This window comes from Felis catus, chromosome A2, assembly GCF_018350175.1.
Source record: "Felis catus isolate Fca126 chromosome A2, F.catus_Fca126_mat1.0, whole genome shotgun sequence".
Classification (NCBI taxonomy): domain Eukaryota; kingdom Metazoa; phylum Chordata; class Mammalia; order Carnivora; family Felidae; genus Felis; species Felis catus.
Genome location: NC_058369.1, coordinates 63,639,312 through 63,663,613, shown reverse-complemented (window position 1 = coordinate 63,663,613; position 24,302 = coordinate 63,639,312). Strand labels below are relative to the sequence as shown.

General features: G+C 48.0%; 1 protein-coding gene across 1 annotated transcript in view; it reads right to left on the bottom strand.

The window, feature by feature from the left end:
* Positions 1–24,302, bottom strand: part of ABCA13 (ATP binding cassette subfamily A member 13) — a 396,806-nt gene that overhangs the window by 127,474 nt on the left and 245,030 nt on the right. Inside the window, exons 44-47 of the mRNA XM_045052108.1 lie at positions 16,243–16,344; positions 11,114–11,183; positions 7,151–7,269; positions 4,105–4,192 (exon numbers count right to left, since the gene is read on the bottom strand). Of these exons, the coding sequence (XP_044908043.1) occupies positions 4,105–4,192; positions 7,151–7,269; positions 11,114–11,183; positions 16,243–16,344 (379 nt within the window). The remainder of the gene's footprint in view (positions 1–4,104; positions 4,193–7,150; positions 7,270–11,113; positions 11,184–16,242; positions 16,345–24,302) is intronic.

Below are 24,302 nucleotides of genomic sequence, written 5' to 3'. Positions count from 1 at the left end.
ATGTACTCAGTTTGGAAAGCTGGGGAGTGTCTTTGAGAAATCTAATGAACCACCTGGCAGCTTCTGGTCTTAATTCCATCGACGGGACAGCTCATTTTTCCAGACAGCGCTGTCTTTCGTGACAGACGACGTTGCCTGCAGACTGTAGAACCGTCCCCAGAAAGTCAGCGCTCGGAGGAACGCATCCAAGTCCGCCACAGTCTGCAGAGTTAGGGTCACACCCCAGGGGCTTCGAACAGGCTTTCTTCTCCTCGGTCTTCCCACCAGGGCCCTGGGAGCAGCTACTGTGCTCCCGGGAGCAGCTTAAGTGATGAACTATTGCTCGTGTGGTTTAAAAAAACAAAAACCGAAACTTGCCTACAAGACAAGCCTTTCTCAGGTATCCCACTTCAAGAAGCAATTCAGAAAACAGACCCGTATCTCTTCCACACCACCCGGCACGGCTCACCTCCTTCTTCACATAGTTGAAGTTCGTAGAGAAATTTTTGCCAGTTTTTTTTTTTTTAAACGCCAGCTCGCCTGGGCCCTACTAACTACAGAACCCAGGACGTCCTGTGGTCGTCAAGGGAGAGCCTACGCAGATCTAAGACTGTGTAACAAATTCTTTTACGTATACATCAGCAAGTGGGTGACAAAGAGAGAAATCTGGAAATTACAGGAGAAAAACTTTAAAGAAACTGCACAAAACTGAAAACATGGGGGCCAAACTACGCGGTAACAACACCTCTATAAAAGCGTCACCTGCGGTAATTTCCAAGGTCAAAATTGCCCAGCACACTCCTTGACTTGGGTTGTGGAGATCAGGAGGCAGAAAGTCAAGAGACGGCCCCAGAATGGAGACCAAGTCAGGGGAATGGCAGCCAGAAACTCCTTGAAGAACCCGGAAGGGTGGTCGTGCTAACTGATGCTCTCCGGGGACAGAGGTCATCTGGGAACCTCAGGGGTGACGCCCGTGGTACCCTGTGGTCCCCTGACATCGCCCGAACCCCACTGGGTAACTGTACCAAGCGGATACACGGCAAGCCCACGGGGCGTCACGTAGGGTGGACCACACAGCAAATGGCAAGGCCTCTGAGCCCAGCTCTCTACGGGCAGGAAGCAGCCAGACAAGTTGCCCGAAAGGTGTATTTCCAAATGTCGTCTTCACGGGTACCCATCCCGGGTGATGGAGAAACGACCGACAGAGAGCAGTCAGTGGCCACGGAGAGTGTGGAAGTGGGGAGCACGCCGGGGAGCAGGGCCAGGGCCCGGTTAGGGAGCACCCCCCAGGGAGGGACGCCTGGACCGCGTGCCACGCACAGACCATAGCAGCCCGGCCCCACAGACGCGGGAGCTATGTGAACGCGCGTCCCCTGTTCGTGGCAACAACGGCTTGGTTGTCAGCCGCAAGAATTCTCTCGGCAAGGGTTGATGACTTCACAGAGTTTGCCGCATTCTCGAACTTCATCTCAGCTCTGTACACTGGCCCTTACTTGGGAGACATTTACAATTCTGTAGGTAAGCAACGCACGCTTCAGGGTCATCTGAAAATTAACATTTCAGACTTAGCAGGGTCCGAAGGACTCTCTTTCTCTCTCTCTTTTTCCTTTCCCTTTTCTTTTCTTTTCTTTTCTTTTCTTTTCTTTTCTTTTCTTTTCCTTCTTGCTTTGTTTCTTTCTTCCTTCCCTTCCTTCCCTTCCTTCCTTCATTTCTCTTTTCTGAAGAATGCTATTTATATGTTCTGGAAATAAGCTGGGGGATTTCCTTCACCACCTGACCATACAACAGGACGCAGGAGAATCCAGTAACTGGCAGAGGAAGTTAATCTGCTTCAAGAACACATTACAATAGCTCAAAACAGAACTTCCATGTCAGGAATCATGAGCAATAGTTTCTCAGGAAAGCAACTAAGTAGTTGTAAAAAAAAAAAAAAAAAAGGAAAAAAACACCATTGGATGGATGTTCAGATGCCCACAATTCTGCTGCAAGTCAGAGAAGGTGTGCCAAACCCCAGGCAGGGAAACGTGCCTTCTGATCGGAAATGCATACATTCTAGAAGGTGTATTGATCAAACACGCTAAACACTCCAGGTGTGAGCAAAGCAGCTCCCGAAGCTCCCAGGACAGACATTCTACAATACGATACGTTTATTCATCTCAGGCCTATTTCCATGCAAATTCTCCATTCTCTCTACAAAAAAGACTGAGAACCGTGCGGAGTCTTGCGCACGTGCCCTGAAACCAAGAGTAAAGGGCTGTAGCTAATTACTGAAAAGCAAATGCAATAATCTGACCTGACATGAGCCGCCCACCGCACGTCGGGAACCGCGGACAGCAGGTGCCTTTCCCAGCCTGCTGCGGTCCCCTGATACCCGGGGCCTCCTGAAAAGGAGCCCATGGCCCCAAGGGCCGGATCCCACCGCCCTGCACGTCCGTGCCTGGCAAAGTACACGCCAAACAACATGAGAAACCACAGAAGTCACTGCTCAAAACACGTCAGCACAGAAGACTAACCCGAGAGGAACGGGGTCAGGTAAACACATGAATCACGCACCCTCCTCACCAACGCAGAGATCCCGGGAAGTCCTAGGCCCTAGGCGTCTGCAAGCAAAGAACAGCGACCCACTAGGAAGAATGTTCTAGGCTGGGATAGATTAAAAAGGTAAAAAAATTCATAGAGGAACAGATTCTCTCTACCAACTTGGCATATTTGAATACCAGCCATGTCCTATGTTCGAGAAGCCAGCGAATACATTTTAGGTGGTTTTTCTGCCAACGTATGAATCTTGGTATTCATACCTTTTCATATCAAGCCATAAATCTTCTCCTCTGTGTTGCCTGCAAAGGAAGAGATCCCTAAAGGAGGGCTCTCTGACCATGTCTACACAGTGACTTAAATTCTTCATCAGCAGTTACCTCGTGAAACATGACTGTCACAACTTCCTTCGGGGATCATAGCGTGAAGCATGAATGTTAATACGTTCCTCACAGATTACCTACTGAAGTACCCATACAGATCCTTGACGGCACTGAGCAAAGGCCCAGCATGCAGCTGCCCTCACCTTTCCAGGTTCCCTTGAACCACGGAAGTCCCATCACAATGCAGGGAGGGCGCCTGCCTGAGCTCGCAAAGGCTGACCTTACTGCATTAATTATACAACAGGGGTTTGCAAAGAGACCTAACACCACCGCAATCGACGCTTTCCTGATTCCTTTCTCAGGCGAGACCCACATCAAACTTGTTCACCAATCATTGGGAACAAAAGCTTTGAATCTCTGGTCTTTTCCCATCTGAAGACTGGGTTGACTTCTTTCCTTGGAGAAGCTTCTGCTCTGACTGACCGCCTCTGAGCTCCCACTGGTGGGTAAAGGCATCTTTCCTCTACTCCAGTTTTAAATGGGCATTTTAAAAACGCCCATTCTCCTACAGCTGAAGAGCCCGTTGACAAATTCTCAGCGATGCCAAGGGAAACATTTCTAGTTCGCTGGGATGGTCCCAGCAGGGCTTGAAAACCCAGACCCCTACACGCGGTCCTGGGGAGACAGACACCTCTCCTCTGTGCTGGCTCTGGGTCCATGCAGCCTTCTGCAAGAAGGGGAACTTAAGTGCATAATGGAAGAGCTCCTTAGCCACCAGGGAAATTAAGGGTGTCTTCAGTTATTCTGACAATGGGCGTGGTTCATCGTCAAACTGTCGATTTGAGCTCAGGTCACAATCTCACCGTCGTGAGATCAAGTCCCATGTTGGGCTACACAATGCAGAGCCTGCTTGGGATTCTCTGTCTCCCTGTCTCTCTCTGCCCCGCCCCTGCTCATGTGCTCACACTCTCTCTCTCAAAATAAATAAACGTTAAAAATAAGTAACTAAATAAATACATACATGCATGATTGTGTTTTCATTTCCTCTAGTCCCCTCGGGCGAATTCTGGTCTTAACAAAAAGCAGTAAAGCTACTCGCTACATTGCTCTATGGTCTAAAGGTAAGTGACTCACTTTCTCTTTTGTTAACTGTTTTTATTTAAGCAGCAAACGCTGGGGCTTGCTCTCAGGCCCACAAACGTATCTGCACGCCGAGCTTCCCCCCGACGCTTTCTAACACGAGAAGAAAGAAGAGGAAAGTTATTACCTTTGCCACAGAGTTTCCTTCTGATGTGTTTGCATCTGCACCTTGAACTTGATCGGGGATCCGCACTCCAAAAGACCAGCCTCCAAGCCTGGTAACAGTAACAGGTGTTAGTGCTTTAATCAGCGAGCCCGGACGTCCCACCAGAGGGCACTGTGTCACAGTTAAACTAGTTAGGATAGCCTGAGGACAGCAGCCCCCCTGAGCGTCCAGCCTTGGTGACACGACCACACAGGTGCTCCGAGCACAGAAGGACACGGCCCAGAGCCAGGCGTCCAGGGAGGACCCCACACACCCAGCAGGCACGGCTAAGGCTCGCCAGGGACGACCCTGCCATATTACAAAGTGTCCTTCCCAGAACTCACGGTTTGTCAGGAGGCGCCGCCCTGCCCAGGACACGGCTTGATCACCTGCATGCTAACGACTTTACTTACTGGTCATCCCTCCCGCACACCAGCTATTCCGATTTACCTGATCCATCCCACAATTCCCAGCCACCCCGCTTGGCATCATTTCGTCTTCCACACTCGGGCCTCTCCCGTCTTCAACACAAACGTCACCTCGTCAGGAAGGCGTCCCAGGGAACGCCAGCTGGGGCACGCTCCTCCTCTGTGGGGTTCTCACAGTACCCGACATTTCCAACCATCCTATCAACCCTCACCCCGGGTTTAATGGTCTGTTTAGTGTATCATTTACGCAGCCGTGTGCATTCTCCCGGGTGGGGACTACACCTTGTGTCCCCATACTGCATGGGCCATGTAGCATCTGGAACCCATTCAGCTTCCAAAAATACTGGGCATGAGAAATCAAGGTACAAATTATTTGGGTTATTTTGGCCTGAACTACACTAGTAAAAGTTGTTGAAAAGGTGGAGCTGGGGGTGGGGGGCGCCAGGGGACTCAGTCGGTTAAGCGTCCGACTCTCGGTTTCGGCTCAGGTCGCGATCTCACTGTTTCATGAGTTTGAGCCCCGCATCGGCCTCTGTGTTGGTGGCACGGAGGCTGCTTGAGATTCTCTCTCTCCCTCTCTCTGCCCCTCCCCCACTCTCACTGTCTCTCTCAAATAAAATAAAATAAAATAAAATAAAATAAAATAAAATAAAACTTAAAAAAAACTAGTAAAAAAAATAAAAGTTGGAGCCAGGAGTCCATTTGCAAGTGGTAAGTGCAGACCCCGTGTACATGTGAGTAAAACCACCAGAGCCAAGGGTCACCTGGTAAGGGTCATGCGGGGGGGTGGGGGGGGTGGACCCCCACTGTCTCACGTCTAAATCCCCCTTTGTTCTGCTGCCCAAATCTAAACAAATACCTTTATTTAAAGCTAGTTTGCTTTTAAAAAATTTTTTTAATGTTTATTTCTTTTTGAGAGAGAGAGAAAGACAGAGCATGAGCAGGGGAGGGGCAGAGAGAGAGGGAGACCCAGAACTCCAAGCAGGCTCCAGGCTCCGGGCTGTCAGCACAGAGCCCGACGCGGGGCTCGAACCCCCGAACCGTGAGATCATGACCTGAGCCAAAGTCAATGTGCAACTGACTGGGCCATCCAGGGACCCCTAAAGATACCTGCTTTTACTAAGAGATAATCTTTACCTATAGAAAGGTATTTTGAAAACTTATTTTACACAGCAATTTTGTATCCATTGAAACTAACCTTTTGCCAATAAAGCACTACTGTTTGGCTAGAAAGAAAGAAAGGGAAAGAAAAGAAAGAGGGAGAACAAAAGAAGTAGGGAGGGAGGGAGGAAGGAGGGAGGAAAGAAGAAATGAAAGAAAAAAGAAAAGAGAAAAGAAAGAAAGAAAGAAAGAAAGAAAGAAGAAAGAAAGAAAGAAAAGAAAAAGAAAGAGGAAAGGAGGGAGGAAGGAAGGAAGGAAGGAAGGAAGGAAGGAAGGAGGAAAGGTAGACATGTATTTAACTTTGGTTCCCACACTCTGGATAAAAGAAGCCTGAAGAACAAACTTCCATCAACAGTGCCCTTTCCCTGAGAGAATCTGAGGCAAAAGAAGAAGGCTTAAGGCATTCCCTGATTCATTCATTCACTCATTCATTCACTCAAAATGAATTCACTTGAGGGGCGCCTGGGTGGCTCAGTCAGTTGAACATCCGACTTCAGCTCAGGTCATGATCTCATGGTTCCTGAGTTTGAGCCCCGCGGGCCCTGATAGCTCAGAGCGTGGAACCTGCTTCAGATTCTGTGTCTCCCTCTCTCTCTGCCACTCTTCCACTCACACTCTGTCTTTCTCTCTCCCTCTCTCAAAAATAAATAAACATTAAAAAAATATTTTTTTTTTTTAATGAATTCACTGGAGAGACAATGAGTGCCTTTTACTCTAAGTCTCAGACATACAAACTCTTGCCTTCCAAAAATAGATTCCGGGACGTGTTTAATGACGTATGGGATGGGACTGGGAAGAGAGGCAGGCAAGTCACAGTGGGGGCGGCCGTGTCCAGGGAGGAGGGTGTTACCGGAATGGCAAAGGGTAAAGGGCAGGGATGTCTGCAGGCTGTGAGGACTGACCAAGGGATGTTCTGTACTGAAGCCACGGGATTTGCTTGAGGTCCTAGGAAATTTGACGGCGTGGCCAATGTGGTTGCAATTTAAAGCAATGAGAAGCACTCACTCCCCACGTCCCTCATCTAGACTCACCCCCTTGGGCTCAGGGAAATTCAGCACAAAACAAAAGCTTTCCAGAAAATACCAGTTGCAGCCACATTTGCATATCAAGACGCCCAGATAGAGGGAGGTCTCGAGGTCAGACACTACTAAATTACGCTGCTAACTTCGCTGCACTTAAGTTCTCCGAAGCTGTAAAACCTCCTCTAGCTCCCTGAGTGAATCTCCATTGATATGACCCCCCTCCCCCAACCCTCCATGTGTAAGAGGAACAGCCAGCGGTAAGGAACCTCACTAAGGCCTACAGTGTTTCTTTGGCGTTTTTATGAGCATCAAGGTTAGCATTCAACGTCTGAGCTTTAAGAACGCTGGCATTCGAAACCATAGGATTTGCAAAGTAACTTGAAGAGCAGGAAAGACCCAGAGCCAGCTTGCACGCACCTCGATTTCTCAGATGGCACCAGCAGATATTCCTCCAGGCGGAAGGCAGACAGGTTCAGCAGAGTGTGGCCCAAGCGGTTGGTCAGGTAGGGAGCCCCAGCACTTCTGTTGAGACACGTCTGTGAGGGTTTCCAGAGAGGTAAACAGAAACATATTTAGAAGGCACGCACGGGTGTACTGACGTTACTTCTCTTTTCTTACAATTTTTTTAATGTTTATTTTTGAGAGAGAGAAAGAGAGAGAAAGAGAGAGAGAGAGAGGCTGTGAGCAGGGGAGGGGCAAAGAGAGAGAGGGAGACACAGAATCCGAAGCAGGGTCCAGGCTCTGAGCTGTCAGCACAGAGCCCGACGAGAGCTCGACGAGAGCCCGACACGGGGCTCAAACTCATGAACTGCCTGTGAGATCATGATGTGAGCCGAAGTAGGACACATAACTGACTAAAGCACCCAGGTGCCCCTGATGATGTTACTTTAAATGCGACATTCCCTAGCGCTCTCTTTTTAATAAATTATCCGGGGCCCTTCGTATCTTCTGATTTCTTAATCTACGAGTCACCTGCCTTTGAGAATCACACCCGAATCCCACCATGACCTTTGCCATCAATTACGCTCTGGAAATCTCCATCCTTTTCTGTACGAAAGTGTGGGTGGATTTGTAACAACTCAAAAGGGAAAAAATACTCTCGCTGAGGGGATGTGGCATTCGATGGACTTGAAAGAGTCAGAGGCAACTAGCTGAGGGACGGTCAGCGGGAGAATTCCAAAGGCACGTGTTTCTCGCACAAGAGCCTGAAGTAGAAACCAGACGGCCGTCCAGCACTCACGGGAGGCGGCGCCCACTCAGAATCACAACAGTCACGGCATGGAGAGGCCCTGCCCTGCCACCGTGGGGATCCGGAATCTGCTTCCCAGGACGGTGCAGGAGCGATCACACACCAGGGAGCTAACACCACCAGCAACCTTCACGTCGGCCTCTAAAGCGTGCTCTCCTACCTGCACAGTGCAAATGGCCCCAGCCGCCCCAGTGGCGGTGGTGTGTTGGTTCAGATGTCCAGGAAAGAGCTGAGTAAGAGCTGGAGATAAACTTGAGACAGTGCTTTCAGGCTCTCGGTAGAAAGGATGGGGGGAGGACACCAAATGGAATAACTGTTATCAATTAGAAGTCGGCCAACATTGGTGGTCTCGGGGCCGGGTTCACCAACACCCTTTACGGGTTCCCTGCCTCCAGCCTCCCTTCCTATCTGCCCACTGCATCTGGACACATCTCTCCAGAAAGTGCCTTGCATTTAGAAGACTGCCTTGCAGGAAAATTCAAATTCCTCTTGAGAACCTGGGCCCGCTAGAAGATGTCCTCAGTTTCTCTTTCTAACCCTATCCGTTTGGTTCTGTCAGAATAAGCCCTCTGCAGTAAGCTGAACGATGGCCCGCGGAGGTCCCAGTCTCGGGAACCGGTGAAGGCCACCTTCCGTGGCAGAGTTGGTAAAGTAAGCATGTTGGCAAGGGGAGATTCTCCTGGGTCGTCAGGATGAGCCCTAACGCAGTCACGTGCGCCCTCGGAAGAGGGAGGTGGAGAGACGGGAGGAGGCAGCGTGGCCACAGAGGCCGAGGCTGGAGGAAGGCAGGCAGGAGCCAGGGAGTGAGGCAGCCGGCAGAGAAGGAGGGCCAGGAGCAGACCCCCCAGCTTCTCCAGGGGGAGCGCCTTTATTTCAGCCCCAGGTATGGTTCCAGGCTGCAGGAAGATGCAGTTCCTTACAGCAGCCACAGAAGGCGAACACACACCCCCCCCAACACCGTCCGTGGGAAGCCATGCTCATTCCTCACGGCAAGTTTTTGGTCCTACTGTGCTGTCCTCCAGGGACAGTTAAGCCCCGAAATGTCATCCCCTCGTCCTTCGGAGCCAGCTCACTTACAGTCCCCTCGGAGCTCTCCAATGGCATGTCTTCGAATAGCCCCCTCAGGATCACAGCCGACCCCGCAACATTGCTGTAGGGTTTGGAGAGACTCGCGTGTTTGATAACAATCCAGCACACTGGACATAATCCCGCACAGCAGGCTTCTGGGCAACACGTATGAATTTTAGGGGAGAGAAATATTTCGGCTTCTGCCAAAACACTGGTAACTGGGCTCCGCGTGATCGCCGGAGAGCAGGGAACTGGCCGTGGGCACAGGCTTTCCTCCCGCACACCCAGTGCGGCTCCTTGGAGCTGGCCTGCGGGGCGGCGCCCTCCTCCTGGGGCAGGCACGAGTTCCACCTCAACGTCCTATCTCCTGGACGGGAGTTCTCCACCTCCCAACGTGTGGGCCAGCATTTCTCAAAGTGCATCCCCAAAGAGCACAGGTGTCACGGACAAGAAGCAATCATCAGTCAAATAATCTGCGGAAAGTGCTACGTGTGATGTAGCCCACAGTCAGTGCAGGTGCAAGGTCACGTCACCAGGAAGAGTGTCACCAAGCTTGTCCGGCCCTCGGGCTACTTGACGCGAACCTCTTTTCCCTACGGGCATGTTACTGAAATCGTACATCAATTTCGGAACGTCTCCATCCACCGTTCTGGTATTTATTCATTCATTCCTTGGCCACTGATATCCAATCTAGTTACAACGGATCGAAGGCAGCTTGTAATAAAAGGCATCGCTGTAACAGGATGATTAAATCAGGGCCGCACAATAAGAGCAGGGAATGAAAAATTAGTGGTTTCATGACTAAACGGAATAGCCAAGACAGGGAGGAATCAATCATTGTGTCCAGAAACTCTCGAGCCAGAGAGAGCTGGGTTGTCCCCACCGAGCAGCAGGAAGCACAGTGGAGGGTACTGTCAGCCTGGGCCACAGGGACACCTGGGGAACTCACCGAAGGCTCAGGTCGGTCGGTCCCCGGCCGCGTGCCCTCCCCAGGGCTGTGCCAGTGCGCTCAGCCACCTTCCCACACTCCGTCAGAGAAGGAAACAGGTCGTGTCCATCCAGGACAGAACCTTCAGCCCCCTGTGCCGCTAAATGCAGAAGCCCCCGGAAACATGTTCGTCAGGAGGCCCTTTCTTTCCTTAACAGATCCTCAATCAACTTAAACAAAGATTGTTGCTTTGAATTTTTTTTTTCTTCTGTAAACTAGGATGGCACGTTAGCTTGTCGAGTGCGGCTAACAGGCCTATAGCTTTTCATTAACTAAACTTTGGGGATTTCCTCTGAGGGCAGTTCCAATCAGTTTTCCAAATAAATTTCATTCCGTTCTCCTGTGCAGGCTGAATCGCTAAGGCGTAGGTATCCAACCGTGTATACCTACCTCTGCACGTTTCTGTGTGACTCAGCCATAGTCCAAAGAGCTAGGTGATATTTTAGCTTCTTTTTTTTTTAAGTTTTTATATATTTATTTTGAGAGAGAGAGAGAGAGAAAGAGAGAGCATGCACACACGAGCAGGGGAGGGGCAGAGAGAGAGGGAGACACAGAATCCGAAGCAGGCTCCAGGCTCTGAGCTGTCAGCACAGAGCCCGATACGGGGCTCGAGCCCACGAACCGCGAGATCATGACCTGAGCTGAAATCAAGAGTCGGATGCTTAACCAACTGAGCCCCCCAGGTGCCCCAGTATCTTAGATTTTAACAGGTAGCACAAGACAAGAGGTTCAAAGTCATCCTGCCTTAAAATTCAGGGAAATTTCCGCCAAAAGGCAATTCTAGCTTCTTTATCATGAATTGAAAACCACGGACTTCCTTAATAAATGCCACCGGGACATTAATGATCGTGAACAGCAGGCAATGAATAGCAGGGCCACTGCGGAACCCACAGAACATCCACATCATCGTCTAAGTGTCCACTCCGTATAATGAAGCTTTTCCAAAAACCAGCTCATCAGGTCAACCACAGACTCACCAAGTTAACAAAAATGAAGACCTTAGAGATGGAGTGTGCTCATTTCTGTTACTTGAGGTTGAGACTTGGAAAAGATCAAACACACTGCAGAAACCTACCAGGCAGGTGCAGGAATCCTGGACTTGCGGGTGAGACGGGGGGTCCACTCGCCAGCACGAAGAGTTCTTCCTAACAAACGAAGGAGAGACTCGGTGATCTTTCCCATTACAGAGCTATTTTGTTTCCCTAAAAGAGAGTTCCATCAGCCTCCAGCTGGTCCCAAGATAATCTCTCCTGCTGCAGAAGGCAGGGCTCTATTTCATTTGTTTTCCTTTGAGATGCTAATCTGAGGACAATGTTTTATCACAGTGACAGTATTTCCATTCTATTAAATGACACTCACTTGGCTGGCTGTATAATCCACTACCACACGGCTTCCGGGACGTTCACGGTGGGTGGGGGCGGCACGCAGGCTTGTCTGGATCCGCAGGCACCTGGTCTCAAAACACCAGGTACTTCGGGGCATCTGGGTGGCTCAGTCAGTTAAGCGTCCGACTTTGGCTCAGGTCACGATCTCGCGGTGCACGAGTTCGAGCCCCATGTGGGGCTCTGTGCTGACAGCTCAGAGCCTAGAGCCTGCTTCAGATTCTGTGTCTCCCTCTCTCTCTGTCCCTCCCCCACTTGCACTCTGTCTCTCTCTCTCTCAAAAATAAATAAACATTAAAAAATTTAAAAAAAAGAAAAACCGAGGTAGTTTGAGCACCAAGGCAGCAATTAATAAGCACAAGATGCTGCTAATTCCTCTCAGTGACGTAACACAGCAATTTAATCGTCCTTTAAAGAAAACCAATGACAACACTTCCACTATAAAGAAACACTGCACAACAGAAACCGACGAAAAGCACCTGCCTAAGGGTTCCCAAACCTTTTATTCCCAAGCTCCCCCAGAGCTTCTTCTCTGGTAGGACCCATCCTTGGAATTTCTTTTTTCTTTTCTTTTTCGCTAGTGCTTGTACATCAAAAGTCGCTTTAGTAATAAGTACAGTAAAACCTTGGTTTGCGAGCATAATTCGTTCCAGACACACATGCTTGTCACCCAAAGCACTCATATATCAAAGTGAATCTCAAGAACCATTGACTCTGCTGTGTTCATGAGACGCTTAGCATCACATACAACTCGTGTTGCGAGACATCGCTCGTTTATCAAGTTAAAATTTATTAGGAATGTTTGCTCGTCTTGCGGAACACTCGCAGAACACGTTCCTCGCGATCCAAGGTTTTACTGTATTCCTATCCACTCAGAATTTGGTTAGGAAGGGGGGAAACGCACATTTCCTAAACGACAGGCACCCTGCCCGACATGTTTGCCAAGACTTCTCGCTGGCCCCACTTTTCAGAAGAGTCCGTGGAGGCTCCGAGAGGTCGGGTAGCTCGTCCAAGATCATGAGGAGTAAGACAAGTGTCTCACGCCCTGAGCCCATGCTCACGGTCTGGGCTGCTCTGCTCCAACGTGAAAACACCAAGGTGCCAAATGTCCAGTCCCATGACAAGAAACTCCTGCACTCACTGCTTGCTGACCTAAGTCCCTCGGTCTGTACCAGAGCGAACTCACTTTCCTTGAGATCTGCAGACCACTGGCCCTGAGCGCCAAGGGCCAGACTCTCCCAGAAGACAAAGCCTAACCACATTCGAGAACAGTGCAGGCAGATACCAGCAAGTCTGTCTGGGAGCATGTCGGAAATGGCTGACCGCCCAGGCACCTGCTTGGCCTGCACGCGGCACCCCCCTCCTCCCTTTTCCCACGCCTTCCCCTCTGAAAGCCTCCAGCTTGGCCTGGACAGGGAAGACGGCCGTTGGGACATGAGTCCACCAACCCCCACATGAGTCCACCAACCCCCAGGATAAAGCGAACTTTCCTTTCCCACCAGCACCGGTCTCTCAATACTGGCTTTCCAGCAGCGAGCAAGGGAACCTGAGTTCAGAGCTGGAGCTCTGTCTGGTATCAGGGCCACCCTGTCATCTGAGCTGCCCGCTGCTCTTTCTAGAGAACCAGGAGCCACTGATGCGAAAAGAGCAGACGGTAATTGCCCCCAACACACAGCTAATACACGGTAGAGCTGAGATACGAGCTCAGGCAGCCGGTCCCTGAATCTGGGTTCCCCGTCCCTTTACCTCCATGGCCGATCTGCACACTCTCTTTGCTTTTAATGCGCGACCTCCACATCCGTCTTGACAGTCCCCTCTGAGGGAATGTGTCACCAGCCATTCCTAGTTGTGAGGACCTAACATCAGGAGCACCAGGAACCTCAGACCACCAGGATGGTTCCTCATATTGTAGCAATATAATCATGGAAATAACCTTACACCTCTCCCCACCTGGCTTTTAAAGTTCAATGGGAATATAAAATTTGCTGACTTCTGCTTTTGTTCCGTGTAAACTATTAATGAGAGTGGGAGGGAAAAGGGACCATTTTATCTCAGAGACGTAGGAGAAAGTGTCACCAGAGTACAGCCTTTGTGACATGAAACTAAATATTTAAATCTACCGGTCAGCTCCTAAAAATTGGCAACTTTAGCACATTTTAAAATTTAAATTACACATCATCTACTATTATGAGAAAGACTTACATTTCGAGTCGGGTTTATACCATAATAGATTTTTCTGGAGCTCTTTACTGCCTTCCGTATGAAAAGAAGTAAAAGTCAAGAATTCATCATCACACCCTCACATATGATGCTCCGAGAATCTCAACAGAAAAATAACCCACAAGCAGAACCCCACTCATTTTTTTTCTTTTCCGTCCCCCGCCCCCCCCCCCCACTCATTACTTTAAAATGTTTCCTCTAATTCAACAGTTAAGTGACTGATTGCTCAAGCCAGCCAGGAAGGGAAAATGTCCCTGAACTAGAGATATCCCTGAATTCAATACTAGTTTATAGTTTATACCCACAAAAGGAAACTTACTGCAAAGTAAGTAAAACCTTTTGCATCCATCTGGGACCTTAGTGAATCAAACCTTGTTTTTGTAACATGGGCAGAAAGTATTAATATAAGTGTTCACAGTGATGGGTTCAGGGAAGGCTGCCCCCAAAATGCTACTGAGGCATATTGATTATTTTGAATTAAAGTTACATAAGAAAGAGCCGGTGTGAGCCAGGCACTGTCTGACCCTTTGTCCTGAAAGCCGGAGATAAATCTCCCTGTGAAAGGTACTCTCTCCTCCTAGCTGGAGAAGACTGTATAAAGAAACCTTGTTACTTCTTTACTGATTCCCCACCCCAAGCCCAAACTTCTTTGTCCTGTCAATTCATCACAAATGTACTGTTTCTTTGTGTAAAAGGTCTAAGAGTTGCCTGCTTTGGTCACTTCTTTGAGTCTTTTATTTCCATGAGCTTCCGTACATGCTAATTAATTTTTTTTTTCTCCTGTTAATCTGTCTTATGTCGATTTAATTATTAGACCAGCCAAGGAACCGGGAAGGGAAGAAAGGAAAAGCCTTCAGCCCCCAAAATAGCAGCATTCTTGTATGAGGCAGCCCCCCACCCCCCCCCCTTTTGTCATGGTGACCAAGAAAAAAAGGGCAGGAGCGTTACAAAACAGGAATGAATGGGTTAAGAACAGACCAGGGGGATTTCACAAAGAGAAGGGAGAACACCAAACCTCAGATTCTGGAAGGAAAAGAATGGCTGAGGAGAAAACCAGTGAGGGTGGGCTGCGGGCAGGGCTGAGGATGGGGCTTCGGGCTAGGGGAGGGGGGGTTACGGGGAGCCATCGGGGGTGGCCTGAAAGGAGCTACAAGGGATATCTGTGTCTAAACAGAATTCTGAATATGTTCCACTGTCCTCAGCACAGATCCTACTTTTCTCCCCCCTCTTGAGAGATTTGATAAAGAAATGTCCTTTCATCTGCTCTGTCTCTATGACAGGTGGGGCCAGCACTCCAGGAGGCTCCAGGAGGGCCCCCGGCTAGATGTCAGTTGCTCAAAGTGTGCATTTTACATCCTGCCTGCTTCAGGATCGCCCTAGAAGCTCCTACCCACGACGAAAAGTCTTTGTTTTTCCGCAGAAGACATCTCTGAACCCACTACTTCCCTCTCGAACTAATTGCCAACATGACTAATGAGCCAGATGTGTCATCACAAATTAGAAAAACGTATTGCCGATATTGCTTTACTGTCTGGATTTTTATATTTATTACTTAAAAACAGACGCTTTGGTCCTTAATACATCATTATGGTTTTATCATTTTGCCCACGTGCTCTACCCAGAACTGCAAATTCCTGGAGGAGGGCCAGATCCTGTAGCTATCTCGATTCCTAGGACTGCAGTGTATTTATAATACACCCTCAATTAATAACAGTCAAGCAAAATTAGAAAATTGCGTACGGAGAAAGGCATGCTTTAACAAGTTTCCATTAAAAAGTCATCTCAATATTATCATGTTCAAATCTTAGAAGAAAACAATGTTCAAAGTAATTCACCCCCAAACTAAGGAAACTTTTAAAAGTTTCTCTTTTGTTTTTTGTCAAAGTTTATTTATTTGAGAGAGAAAGAGAGAGCATGCGTGCACACAGGAGTGGGGACAGGCAGAGAGAGAATCAGCCCTCCTGGGGGCTCAAACTCACAAACCCTGAGATCATGACCTGAGGCTTAACCAACTGAGCCACGCAGGCACCCCATTAAGTTTCTTTAGTTAAAAAAAAATACCATCTAAGGGTATCTGGGTGGCTCAGTCGGTTGGCATCCAACTTTGGCTCAGGTCATGATTTCACGGTTCATGGGTTCAAGACCCACATCGGGCTCTGTGCTGATAACTCAGAGCCTGGAGCCTGCTTCCGATACTGTGTCTCCCTCTCTTTCTGCCCCTCCCCCACTTGTGCTCCGTGTCTGTCTGTCTCTCTTTCTCTCTTTCCAAAAATAGACGTTAAAAATTTTTTTTAAATATATTATCTTTTCATATGTACAAGTTTGCCCTAAAAGTGAGTAACAGTTCAATACATATTTCATATTTTCTTGCTCCTTTACGCTTTTTACCTTTGGGTTTTGTCACACAAATTGAACGCTATTAATTATTAATTGTTTCTGCTACAATAGAAAGCATACCCACGAGGCCTGTCCGGTACTAACCTACTGGTTTGGCTAATGTTCACTTCACAAGATGGAAACCCTCCATCAGAGCTCCGAGTTGCACAGGAGACGGTGCTCTGGGTTGACAGCTTGCACCCTCACAAAGCCGTCAGATACTTACGGGTCTGGGTGTAAATTGGGGTTTAAACCGTCACAGAGTGGATCCTCATCTGCAAACGCCCTCAAAAGCACGTGGATGAGCTCCTGGTCCTCGGTCCCACTGCTGCTCACCAGAACACAAAAGAAACAGGGTGACTTTGTTAGTATTCCCGGCTCAGATCACAGGACAGCCACCCTGGTTGAGCTGATCCAGGCAAACGGTTCTTAGAGCAGTGATCTCAGCTGTAGAGTTTGTATGGTAAAGCCAAATCAGCAATAAGACTAAGGATTTTTTTTGAGGTGCCTGGGTGGCTCTCAGTCGGTTGAGCATCCAACTTTGGTTCAGGTCATGAGCTCACAGTTCCTGAGTTCGAGCCCCACGTTGGGCTCAATGCTGTCACCCTGTCAGCACAGAGCCTGCTTCGGATCCTCCTTGCCCCTCCCACACTTGCACTCACCCAAAGATAAAATGTTAAAAAAAAAAAAAAGAAGATTAAGGATTTTCTCAAAAACAAAGTATTGCCACACAGATTATGCATTTTTATATATTTGCATTCACAGTGTATTATGTTTCTCATTTTCTTATTTAATATGATAATATTACCATCTTTGGCATTTTTGCATGGTTTCTAAAAATGAATTTTAAAGGTTACATGATATTTCATCCTATTAATATGTTAAAATCTATGAAAAAAATTCTCTTAATGTTGCAGCTCTGGTTTGTTCTGAATATTTGTTCTATGAGATAGTCCTGCAACGAAACTTTGTACTTTCATGTTTTTTGTTTCTTTATGTGAGCTATATGGAACAACACTTTCTTGGTGAGAAGTCCTCAGCATAGAATCCTGTGTGTGCCTTAAGTGTACATTGAATGATAGTATTTATTTAACAGGCACAAGCTTCAGAAGCTTGGTAATAGTTCAAGCAACGTTAATAGATGATAGATAGATAGATAGATAGATAGATGACAGCTAGATAATGTGGTAGGGTACCCTCCCTAGGTTAAAGAAAACGTGAAGGTAACCTGGCCATGTGCGTACATGACAACATCTCTCGTGACCTTGTAACATGAGACCACTTCATCAGACTGCATGTTTGTGGGTTACCATATATGGGAGACAAGTAAAAAATATACGCCATGTGGCGCTCAGGGCTCAGTTCTTTGGGTACGAACCCAACTGAGCCGTGCCGGCACGAATAAAGTTGCTTCCTGGAAAGAAAAGCCTCTGTGTCATGACTCTGTGTGAGAACCCTGCTACAGGTAGAGAAGATAAAAGAAAAGAAAGAAAAGAAAAGAAATTTTAAAAAATAGTTCAGCGTTGGTGAGAACCAAGGCCACCAATACCGAATTTACTTACTGAAGACACCGTCAGTGATAAGACACACTATTCCTCGAGCTTGACAGAGGTGTGGAAACAAACTCTATATTAAATTCTATACATCAATTGTAAGAGACACCTTGACTTGAGAAGCATACAGGAAACGATCATTTAAAGCTGTCTGAAATGGGCTGATAGGGAATGGCCTTATTTAAGTTAATTAAAACCCTGAATGACTGTGTTTACAAACGAAAATGTATTACTTTCTAGAACTTAACACCGTGTTGTTTACAAAATGCTTTTGAATGGACATGATTGGGAACATTCATTCCCAAGATAAAGAAAAATGGTGTATTATTAGCACGATAGATTACTTATCTGAAAGTGACCTCAAATCTCTTTGGAAAGGAGCTTGTAAATTAACAAAGGCACACAAAGGTTTAAAGAACTTAAAACAGTAGCTTCTCTTTTTCAATAGTTTTTTGTTTTGTTTTGTTTTTTGTTTGTTTTTACTGTTTATTTTTGAGACACAGAGAGAGCAAGCAAGCAAGAGAGGTGGAGAGAGAGTGGGGGCAGAGGATCTGAAGCAGGATTAGTGTTAACAGCACAGAGCAGGGTTTGGGGCTTGAACCCGCCAACTGCCAGATCATGACCCAAGCAGAAGTCAATTTGCACCGGCCCGACCTCCCAGCCCCGCCCTATCCCACCTGGATCCGACTTGACCCTCCGCCCCGCCCTAATCCACCTGGCCGCGCCCCGCCCCGCACAGCCCCGCCCCATTACATGGCCTTCAGATCCCGCAGATCAGCCCTGACCTTGCAGCTTCCCCGTTTCCCTGTTACTTGGTCGCGATTCATCTGCAGCATTTGAGCTCTGGGTTCCTTCTCCTAAGAACCCTCTGCCGCCTCCTCCTCTCCTGGTTCTGCCCCGAAGACATCACTGGCTTTGAACTGTGCGCCCCTCACCATGGAAGAAAACAACCCATGAGAGAAAGGGCACCGGCTCAGAACGGCGGTTGGAAAAGAAAGACCAACTCATTACACCGAGTTAGTTTTGTGTTTCTGCTGAGGACAACTTGGTGTTCAGGGCCGTCACTGTGCAGAAGCTTGGGATACAGACACTGCTACGGCGTCCAACACAGAATAATTCCTTCTAGGAAAACGCCATCTTCCCCACTGCATACAATACAACAGAGGCGTGAAAAGTATTCAGGTGGTTTACAACCAGCCTCACAGGATGTGCGACAGCTCTGGACAGAAATGCGCAATAATGAAGCATGCTGAAATTTACGGCACAGAAATGTCTCCTAAGTAGGCACTGTGACCTCCCTATAAACAGCCTTCAAGTTTCTGACAAATGAGAAAACACTTTTACAAGCAAAGAGACATATTTTCCACTGAAATGGTGCCCATAAAAAGAAAACATTATTTGTAGCATCTGTGGAAACACTCTGGATTGCTCTCTTTTGACCTATTAATCCGAGAACAAATATGAAAGCTTAAAATACTTTTTTGTGTGAAAAACATATTGATCTATAAAGTGGTTTGCTTGGAATAATTACTAAGGGCAAGTTTAAAAGTTATTTACAGTTTACTTTCTACTAGATTTGTGCTTAGGTCTAGAGGTCACAGTAAAAAACAAAACAACACTGGCTTTAAATTGTCCCTGTTGTCGTAAGAGTCAAACGCTTGTTCCTATGGCTTTTTGTGTGTCTTCAAATTCTTGGCCATATTTTAAAGTGCTATTAGAACCATGTGAAATCTGTCATTACCAGACTCTAGGAAGTGAAAATTAGCGCTTAATTCTGACTCCTGGGGCAGTTCCTAAACAGCATACTGTTTCTCTCTCCATGTTATCCGCAAAATTTACTGTGCGTCAGAGTGACCCAGGGGGCATGCTTGAACAAACGCGTCGTCCTAACACCACCCCAAAGGGGCTTCCAGTTGTTAATGAGAGCCCCCTAAACTGGAATCCACAGGTCCGAGGCCAAAAGGATGAAAATATCAAGCACTCTAAAGACAAAGAAATGCTACAAGATTACAGACAGAAAAAGTTGCCTAGGAGGGAAAGAGAGGCAGAAAGACTGAAGTGAACCAGACTCCATGCCTGGAAGCTGCAAGGTGATGAACCACAATCTACCCACGGCTCTGAAGAGGCCAGCAGGCAGAGAGGCCGGTTGCAAACCCAGGTGTCATCCACAGAGCAGGGCAGAAAGGAGGGTATTTGCTGATCTGCATGACCTCCAAGTGAACCAGGAGGAGGGACAACAGGAAATAGACTGAGGTCACTTAGGAGGAGAGAGAATGCGCGTCGGGGCGAAAACCTTTGCTGCGTGCTGGCACACCTATAAAAGCATCGTACACCCCCAATTTAGCAGATGTGCGTAACTCGTGGTCATGTGCAACATATGGATTCTTAGACTAGAAGGGAATATGCCACCAAAATATGCTCTTTGGCATAAACATTTTCTTGGGCTAGTTATTTTATTTTTGTTAATGTTCATTTCTATTTAAGAAAGAGAGGGAGAGAGACAGCACGACCGGGGGAGGGGCAGAGAGAGAGGGAGACAGAATCTGAAGCAGGCTCCAGGCTCTGAGCTGTCACCACAGAGCCCGACACAGAGCTTGAACTCACGAACCAAGCGATCATACCTGAGCTGAAGTCGGACACTTAACCAACTGAGCCACTCAGGTACCGCTTGAGCTAATTATTTTTAAGAAATATACGAAAGCACTAAAGAGGTGCAAGATTATAACCACTTCGGGGGCGCCTGCGTGGCTCAGTCGGCTGAGCGTCCAACTCCGGCTCAAGTCATGATCTCGCGGTTTATGAGCTCAAGCCCCACGTCGGGCTCTGTGCTGACGGCTCAGAGCCTGGAGCCTGCTTTCAATTCTGTGTCTCCCCCTCTCTCTGCCCTTCCCCTGCTCACACTCTGTCTCTCTGTTTCTCAATAATAAAAAAACGTGGGGCGCCTGGGTGGCGCAGTCGGTTAAGCGTCCGACTTCAGCCAGGTCACGATCTCGCGGTCCGTGAGTTCGAGCCCCGTGTCAGGCTCTGGGCTGATGGCCCAGAGCCTGGAGCCTGTTTCCGATTCTGTGTCTCCCTCTCTCTCTGCCCCTCCCCCGTTCATGCTCTGTCTCTCTCTGTCCCAAAAATAAATAAAAAGTTGAAAAAAAAATTTAAAAAAATAATAATAATAAAAAACGTTAAAAAAAAATTTTTTTAAGTTTACAACCACTTTGGAAAAGTTTGGCATCACCTCCTGAAATAGAAGGGTCACATACTCTATGCAACTGATCAGCAATTAACATTTCTCTGAATGAACCCCTAAGAAGCTCTTGTATATGTAAAACTGGAGGTATGTGTTAGAATATTCTAGAATGTTCACGCAGCACGGTTCACAATCACAAAAAAACTGGAAGGAGCTCATGCTGTCCATCATTAAAAAGGAAGATTAATAAGTTGTGGTATACAATTCGTACAGGGGAATATTGTGCAATATTCAAAACAAGGCATACACACCAACACGCAACAATATGGAAGAAGCTTAGCAATGCGCTTATTAAGTGAAAAAGGTCATTCTCAGAGGCATGGTATTCTTTCATAAACTTAACAGATAGAGAATTGGAAGGTGTTGAGAGCAGAGGCAGGGGGGTGGGAGAATGGGGTACAGAATACAGGCACAGTCCTAGCCTCCGCAGGCTTCACACATGCTCATTATACAATCAAACCCAAGTTAAAAAAACAGACGGAAATAGGCTTCGTGTGGCCAATCCAGTGTATTAAAAGCTCTGAGAAGTTTAGAGGAAAGTAACCTAATTAACTCAATAGCAGCTCAATCAATCCCAACAGGAAGATGGATGGTTTCGTGGCCATCAGCACTGATACCCAAAGGAACAGTCCTCCCCGAAACAAGTTTTAAGAAACACCACTATAAACTAAACCCAATTCTATCGCCGCCCACATTTTCAAGCCTCGTCATGCCTCCCTCCATTCTGCCTGCAGGATAACGTCTTTTCTACTTGAGATGCCTTCCAGCACCTGTAGACTCACACTTGTTTCTTTCTCTGTCTGAAGAAGCATCTCCTCTCGCCTGGGCAGCACCCAGGTATCACTCAGGGCTCCATTCGGGTGCCACAGCCTTCAGAAAGCCTTCCTTGACCCCTGCCCCCCGTCAGATGGAGCCCCCCACCCGCTCTAGTACAACCCCACACGGTACAGCTACGCCTAGCGTCACATTTATAAGACTCCCTGTTGATGTGTTCGTAGGGTTATCTCTCAGCTCGACTGTGAGCTTTCTGAGAGTTGGACTTGTGTCTTTGCAGATGTGTGTGGAATGAGAATTAGATCCAGGAAACCTGAAGGTACTTTCCATCTCGCTCCCCAGCTAGCGTGTACGAGAACAGGGTCTTTAGCATGAGGACCTGGTCAGAAGGGATTCTTCTGTGTGTGTTTATTTTAATCTCATGCCACCAAGAGATAGGACAGAGTCCTACGCAAAGCACTAAGTTCAGCTGAATCAGGCCGAAAGACTGATCACCTGCAGGCTCTGGGGGAGGTAAAAATGCTTCTGAAGTTCACGGTTGGGGAGAGAGTAAAAGCTATGAATTGATTTGTGCACAAATATTTTAGGGATGCCTGCTCGGTGCTGGGCGTTGTCCAGGGACAGTCAACTCGGTCTGGGCTATGCCGTTTGCCATCTGTCTTCTCCCACGGGACTGTGAGCTCCAAGGATGCTGAAGGTGAGCGTGAAAAAGAGAACACAGAGGGGTGCTCAATAGGGGCACTGACGTGCCCACGTGGATGGAACTTCATAAAGAGAACACGTGTAAGTAGAACCCAGAAAGAAACAGCCATACCGATGAGTGGGGCAAAGAATATTCTTGGGGGTCTGAGACTAGACACGCAAGGTCAGGGCAGAGTTTGGATGTTCCATGAGCTGGACAAAGCCGAGTGTGAGGGTGGACCGAGCGGATAAGAAAAGGGCGGCCAGGACATGAGTCGCGAGGGGCAGTCAGCACCTCGAAGGTTATTCTGCCAGGGAAATGTTTTCTAGAGCCTGCTGGTGATCGCAACATGCCTCTCCCACACCATCCAGCAGCACAGATGATGTATTAGGTCCGCTCCAGGGTATAAAACCAGCTTTCATCAAGCACTGAATTTCTTCTGGGAAATAGACCAATTGCTTTCCATTCACCATCTCTGAATTATTCCCACAAAATAACGTGCCACTGTTGTCTCACGAGAACGGTACCGAGTACGTACAAAGGTGCACGTTCATACAGAGAAATAAATCATGAAGGGCTCACGGTGAATGTGGGGAGGCCGCTAGTTAACGACACCCAGTATGTCTCCTTATGCCACATTCCAGGCACCGTCTTGCACGTCACGGGGGGTGCAGACCCACCATCACTGTTAAGTCTTCCACTAATTTTAATGTCTGATTGCCCTTCCGCAGCCAACAGAAGGGCATGGTTTTTTATAAAAAGCCAAGTTCCTCTTTTTTTGAAAAGTGACTAAAAACGTGGCCCAATCCAGTGGTATCTGATAAGGAAGGTACCCTGAAAACGTACCGTGGGATAAGCAGCGCTCCCCCCAAATTTCGCGCCCACCCCGAAGGTCAGAATGTGACCTTGTTTGGAAATAGGACCGGTCCTTGGTGATGTAGTTCGTTGAGATGAGATCATACAGGATGAGGGTGGGCCTGCTCCAATATGGCTGAGGCCCTTCTAGGAATTGGGAACTTTGAACACAGGGCCACGCGGGGAGAAGGCCGTGTGAAGACAGAGGCAGAGTGGAGGGGTGCCCTCAAGTCCCAGGTCTTCTTCAGGTGGGGACTAGGGGCCAGGGTGAAGTCCATGTTCAGGTAGGACCCTGTGGGGTTCCCCAACGGGGTGACCATAGCAGCACATCAGGAACATCGCTTCCTGTAAGGACTGAAAGCCCAGCCTAGAAGACGGAGGGGGCCATGGAGTTTCCTCCAGATATTCTCAACTGCGTGTAAACAGTTGTCTTTCCATGGTCCATGCTTTGTATGCTAACTTGAAGCAGAGACCTGTCCAAATTAATTCTGGAAGACTTTTCCTGCTTCATATTCATTTGGTTGTGTGTGTGTGTGTGTGTGTGTGTGTTTTTAAGTTTATTTATTTTTGAGAGACAGAGGGCAGAGGAGGGAGGGACAGAGGGAGTGGGAGAGGGAGAACCCCAGGCAGGCTCCGCATTGTCAGCAAGGAGATTGATGCAGGGCTCGAACCCATGAACCATGAGATCATGACCTGAGCAGAAACCAAGAGACCAACACTTAACCGACTGAGCCACCCAGGTTAAGTTGAATTCAACTTAACAAATACTTAATGAAAGTAACCTTTTCTAGACCCTGCGGCAAGAACTAACCGTAGAGAGACATTAGGTCTCACTCGTGACCCTCAAGGGAGCCACCGTGTAGGAAGGCAGGTGGGGATCTCCAGCCATCGGTTAGAGCACAGGGAGATCCCCGTGGCGTGGCAGACACACAGAGGAGAGGGTGGAGGCTGAGGATCCCGGGAGGGGGGACTTCTCAGCCAGACTTGAAAACGTTCTTATTTCGCTGGGGACATCAGGGGAGTGAGCAGAAAAGGTGATTTTGGGTTTCCTTACACATGGAAATGTGCAGCTGCATCCCATCCTGCTTTATTATTTTTAACGTTTCTTTATTTATTTTTGAGATGGTGGGGGCGGGGGGGAGCAGAGAGACGGGCAGAGACTCCCAAGCAGGCTCCAAGCA